Source organism: Borostomias antarcticus (assembly GCF_949987555.1).
Source record: "Borostomias antarcticus genome assembly, chromosome: 22".
In the NCBI taxonomy this organism is placed as follows: Eukaryota; Metazoa; Chordata; class Actinopteri; order Stomiiformes; family Stomiidae; genus Borostomias; species Borostomias antarcticus.
In genome coordinates this window covers 19,589,355-19,595,442 of record NC_140255.1, presented here as the reverse complement: position 1 = coordinate 19,595,442, position 6,088 = coordinate 19,589,355, and the positions used below count along the sequence as shown (strand labels likewise).

The following is a 6,088-nucleotide window of genomic DNA, read 5'->3' as shown; positions in this document are numbered from 1 at the left end:
AAAATTCCTTCTCCAAGTTGTATATCAAAGTTTTGCAGCTACCAGCTGCTGTCTGCCTCCAGGTATCATAATTGGCTTTTCAGACATACAGTATATGGACTGACACAATGCGCTATCATCTTTCTTTGCGAAGACAAACAGTACTGTAGTGTATAGCATAAGGGGCGTGTTTGATTCATGTGTTCACTGGTTTGAGAGCACAGACTTGGGCACCGGCCAGGCCGCGCCTCGAGGCGAAATCCTCCCCAAAACTCCTCTGGCGTTCGCACTCTACGGATTATGCAAACAATCAATTTCCATTGAGACCTAAGAGCTGTGCATTCATATTTTAACCAAACTGAGGACGTATGCCAACAACCCCCCCCCCCCCCCCACCCCACCCACCCACACACACACACACCCTTTTTTCCCCTACATACACGCCTCACGCATGTACACACACACACACACACACACACACACTCTTTTCCTCCACACACAAACACACGCACCCACATACACACACACACACACACACACACTCTTTTCCTCCACACACAAACACACACACCCACATACACACACACACACACTATTTTCCTTCACACACACGCGCGCCCGCAAGCCTGACCTGATAAATCATGACTTTGAAGTTGCGTCTCTTCAGCAGCTCGTTCTCGTTGCTCTCCAGCCTCTTGATTTGGCCGCCCTGCTTCTCCAGGTTGACGCGGACCGTCTTCACGTTGACGCTGACCTTGCGCACCTTCTCCAGCATCTTGTTGACGCTGTTGGACGTGGTGCTGTGGCTCTTGGACAGCTTGGTGAGCTCGCCCTGGATGCTGGTGACGGAGCGCTCCATCTCCTGCTGGCGGGCCTCCAGGCCGCTCTGGGTCTGCTGGATCTGGTCCACGGCGCCGATGATCTTGTCCAGCAAGGTCAGGACCATCACGCCGTTCACCTGCGCGTCCAGCTTGTTGTCCTTGCCCTCCCCCTCGTCGACGTCCCCCTCCGCGCCGCCGGCGGCAGACTGCTCCTTTTTGGCGGAGGTGGCGGCGTCCTCTTCGTCGTCGGACGGCGGCAGGTTGATCTCGTCGTCGGAGATCTCGGTGAGGGTCTGGTGGTCCAGGTGAATGCTTGAGGTTTCTATGACTTCCATGGTTCCTTCTGTACTATCGCCTCTGAGGGAAAGTGTAACAATGTTTAAAAATAAAACTCACACACACACACACACAGGTGAGGTTCTCGAAGTTCTTCTAGTGTTCCTCCGTCGCTGACAGTTGTCTTTCCTCACCTGATGGCCTCTCTCTACGTCTGACCTTCTTCGATCTGCTTCACTCTGCTCTCCTCCTTCTCTCAGGCTCTCTCTCAAGCACACATGCACTCTCTCTCTTTCTCTCTCTCTCTCTCTCTCTCTCTCTCTCTCGTCTTGTTCTACCCCTGGATGCAGGCCAGCGTTCAGGAAGAGCAGAGCTGCTCTGGAAGTTACCGCATGAGCGCTGGGATGTGAATGCCACACTTCCCAGAGAAACCCTCCAGTCAAAACTAGAGCCAGCGGCTATTTTCCTATCCAGCCCCCCCCGCCTCCCCCCTCCCCCTTCCCCCGCCCCCTTTCCCCGGGACTCTCCCCTTCCCCTCCCCTGTTCCCGCCCCCCCCCCGTCAGAGTCAGAGTGCGTCCGCCCACCCACGGGGAAACCCTGCCTCCCCGTGTCCAGACAGTCCGCCCCCCCCAGCCCGCTCTCTCTATCCAGCATGGTGTGAATAGTTAGAGAGAAGCTGTGGAGAGCGTTAGTGTCCCGTCACACACAAGCTCAGGCACAGCAGAGGGGTGGAATTTCTAACAGGAGCTTTAGCTGTTTTTTTTGTGTTTTTTCCCCCCCCACACTCTTCCCTTTGCTAGGCATTCTAGGTAATTACGGTTTTATACACTTATTCATTTTCTTTTAGTTATTCTCTTGTATATTTTGATTCTTAAAATATATTTTGTATATTTTCCTTTATTTTCAATGCTTTTACATGTATGTTTATATTATGTCTATTGTTATGTGAAGCACTCTGTCGCTGTGCATGTAATTTCCCTGTTGTAAAGCACTTTGAACTCTGTAATTTCCCCTCGGGAATCAATAAAGTAAATCAAATAAAAGAATATAACTAACAGTATATAAGGTAGGTAGTTACAGTAGGTATGTTGACAGGTAGGTAGGTGGGTCTTCCACCCCTCTCTGCCCTCCTCACCTATGTCCCCTCTCCTCCTCTCCCCCTGGTCAGCTGGTGCGTCAGCTGGAGGAGGTGGAGGAGGAGAACTCACGCTCCAATGCTCAGAGGAGGAACGGCAGAGAGAACTGAAGGAGCAAGCCAGAGCCTGAAGACACAGGAGATCGCTGCACTACACAGCCAGCTCAGGTAACCTTGGAATTTCATTATGTTTTGAAGTGTGCTATATACATAACAAGTTAGTGGGATTCAGACGCACACCCGTTTGCATATCTTCCTGCAGTCTCCAGTGGACCTTAGCAGAGAGTATTGCCCAATATCTTTCTTCCTTTGAAGCCACAAGCGTCCAACATACTTGGATCTGCCTCAATCCAGAAGTACAATCCACTGCCCTCAACCATGTCCAGCCCCCCCACTGGACGCTGTCAATGGCTGAAGGTCTTGCAGCCACAGACGGGTCCCTCCGTCCGTCTAGACCAGCAGGCGAACCACCGAATATCTCAAAACTCGGAGCACATTATCGCCGATCATCTTTTCCAAAGCATCAGCTCTTGAGTTAATCAAATTGGAGAGGGAACTCTGGATGTCAGAGGAATCTAAGTTTACTTTTCTTGCCTGCAGGCGGTTTTCTGGGAGCAGGCTAACGGGCTGAGGAGCAAATTCATCATCTTCTATCGCTGCAAGCTCAACAGAGGGCAGTGGTGTAGCGTAATCACCAAGCGGCTCAGAAGTCTGAAGGCGAGTCTACAAGACGCAGGTTCGGAGCGCTGATCGTAAGTTCGCCACTGGCCAGGGCTGCGTTGACCGGACGTCAAAGCAGGAGATGAAACTGACGGCCATTGAGAAATCCAACTTCGACTGCGAGTCCAACAAGGTTGAGACTGAAGCCCGATGGTCAAACTGGGAGGACGTGGTCCAGCAGCTGAGCCTGGTGAAGAGAGCTCAGCACGGGGGAGAAGGCAACAGGGTCACCCTGCACCTGGAGGACCTCAAGACCAAGCTGCAGAGCTCCCTTCTGGAGATGAGGAGATGAGGAGAGAGTGGGAGACCAGCATGGCGGTGGACATCACAGCCGCAGGCGACAAGACAGACACAGGAAGTGGCGAGCTGGTCGACGAGTGAGGCGCAGGAAGAGAAGTGCGTGGAGATCGAACCTCAAGGAGGCATTCAAGCAGGCCATCAACCAATCAACTCCAACCTTGTGGAGTGTGATGTGTGCAACAAGCGCTTCTCTCCTGACCGCATCCAGGAACACACCCAGATCTGGAAACGCCGTAGGCAAGGAGTCTACAACGCCGTCACGCACAGGCGGGCTTCGTCAAAAATGACAGGGGAACAAAACGTAAAGCCTCAAGACGCTTTTTGTCATCCGTCTCCATGGATGCCCTGTCCCAATATTCATCTATGAAAGAAGTTTCTCACAGTTCAGACCAGGGGATTAAGTGTATCATACCCTAAACCACCGTGAAACAAACAAAACATGTTATTATCTCTGATTAATTACTGTATCTCTGATACTTTTACCGTTTACCATACAGTCTTTTTTTGTATATATTTTCATTAAAAGTACAAATTAATGAATTTGTCGAGTAACTGTTTTGATTTACAAATATAGAGAGATGTATGCAGCAGTAGGTGTAGGTTCTTCGGTATTCTAGGATTAAGAGCACCACAATCCCTCACATTATGAAATTACTTTAAATAAGAAAGACAACTAATATCCTATACTTTCTGTTAAATATTGTAGAGTATAGTACATGCCAACCCTGACCTAATACACGAAACACAATGCCCTTCTGTATTATCCATAATAACAGTTTGCTGTCGTTTTATTGCTGGAAACCTTTGCCTCTCTCACATAAATTACTGGCCCAATAACAGCTTTTTTAACTCCCCACAACCTCCACAAAACGGCTCTGGTCCAGCATGTCACCTTGACTTGAGTTGCTTTTTTTTACAACTCATAAAAGTCACAAGTCATAAAAGAGGAGGCATACTTGCAAAGCTCACACAAAAAAAACACTAATGGGTCTGGGAGTTTTTGCCACACTGGCTACACTAGTATTAGGGAAAAACATAACGTTTAAATGCCATCTCTTTAACTCTCCTGCAGTTAGTTTACAGTATGTACCTTTGGGACTTCCATAGTACTACATCTGTTGGCAAAGTCACCATGTCCTTGCTTGAACCTTCTTACCGTGTATGAGGTTCTTGTATTCATCTGTAGCTTCCTGAAAAAGAGAAAAATAATATTTGTTGACACTGACTCAACATTCTTGCAATTCCTCACCAGTGGAAATGGCTTCTTCATAAGGTATGGAAGCTTGCACAAGCTTTCATCATTTGATATTTCTACTGCAATGTTGGCATGTCTGGGAAATCTAACATTCGTGTGGACATCTGTTCTTTGCCATGTCCTGCTGAGGAGGCAACACTAGGTCTGGGAGTCAAACAAGCTGAACAAGCTGGTGAGGAGGGCCGGCTCTGTCGTGGGGCAACAACTGGACAGCCTGGAGTCTGTGGTGGAGAGGAGGATGAGGGACAAACTGAAGTCTATTCTAGACTACCCCTCCCATCCCCTCTATGACGAGCTGTGGCAGATGGGGAGCAGCTTCCGCCACAGGCTCATCCCACCCAGGTGCAATACAGAGCGGTTCAGGTGCTCCTTTGTGCCAGAGGCCATCAGACTCTACAACAGTGCCTGAGTGTTCCTGAATGTTGTGTATGTATGTATGTATGTGTGTATGCATGTATGCATGTATGCATGTATGTATGTATGTATGTATGTATGTATGTATGTATGTATGTATGTATGTATGTATGCATGTATGTATGTATGTATGCATGTATGCATGTATGCATGTATGCATGTATGTATGTATGCATGTATGTATATTTTAGTATTATTATACATATCTATAAATTGTAAATGGACTGCACTTACAGTATATAGTGCTTTTATCCAAAGCGCTTTACCATGAAGGCCTCTCATTCACCCATTCACAACAACATTCACACACTAATGGCAGCAGCTGCCATGCAAGGTGCTAGCCTGCTCATTGAGAGCAATGTGGGGTTCAGTGTCTTGCCCAAGTACACTTCGACATATCGTCTGGCGGAGCCGGGATTCGGACCGCCGAACCTGCGGTCATTGGACGACCCGCTCTACCTCTTGAGCTACAGCTGCCCCTAAAGACTGTATGTATGTATGTATGCATGTACAGTATGTATATATCCTATATTTATGCATACTGTATATATTTCTTGTAATTTAATTTAATCTAGTATGTATGTTCTCGATATTCTTTATTCGCTGTACTTTTTTTTCATAGTTATATTTGTATCTATATTCTCTATATCTAGAGAATCTCCTGGATAAGCTTGGCTCTGTCATACAGTGTTCAAACGTATGACAGCATCACTGCCCACGGACAAGATTAGCGTGACGTCACATGCATCCGTGAGGACCAGAGCCGAGGTGCTTCGACGGACGTGGAGACATTAAGGCCCTTATCTTATCGTAGTAAGTACTATGTCGTTCGTGTGAAAAAGTCTTATGTCCATCTCACGTGTAGAATAGTGTACTCCAATATTTTTTGAGAAAAATACATTTTTATTTCATTTTATCTTGCGAATTATCCTCCCATGGTCAATACAACTGATATGATGAGGCATATTCGCTGTCTACATGTATCTCGATTGTAAATTAAATTAAAGAATGGACTATGAATTTGCATGATGTTGTTTTAATCGTATCTGCCAAAATAGGCTACAATTAGCCTGTATCTTCCACCGAAACAGACATCATTTCTTATGATGAAATTGTAATATTTCTCTCTGGTACCATCAGTCGCATCGTCATTTCACATTTACTGTGCTTTAATTTACACCTACCGT

The 6,088-nt window shown here is 47.1% G+C and overlaps 2 protein-coding genes across 2 annotated transcripts in view; one reads left to right on the top strand and one right to left on the bottom strand.

Annotated features, from left to right (window-relative positions):
- The window catches only part of cavin1b (caveolae associated protein 1b), a gene marked incomplete at its 3' end in the record, with an annotated part of 6,971 nt that extends 5,607 nt beyond the window's left edge, over positions 1-1,364 (bottom strand). The window contains exon 1 of the mRNA XM_084456557.1: positions 611-1,364. Within this exon, the coding sequence (XP_084312683.1) occupies positions 611-1,135 (525 nt within the window). The 5' untranslated portion in view covers positions 1,136-1,364. The remainder of the gene's footprint in view (positions 1-610) is intronic.
- LOC311323906 (uncharacterized protein) overlaps positions 1-6,088 on the top strand; it is a 571,429-nt gene that overhangs the window by 52,045 nt on the left and 513,296 nt on the right. The gene's annotated exons all lie outside the window — the stretch shown is intronic.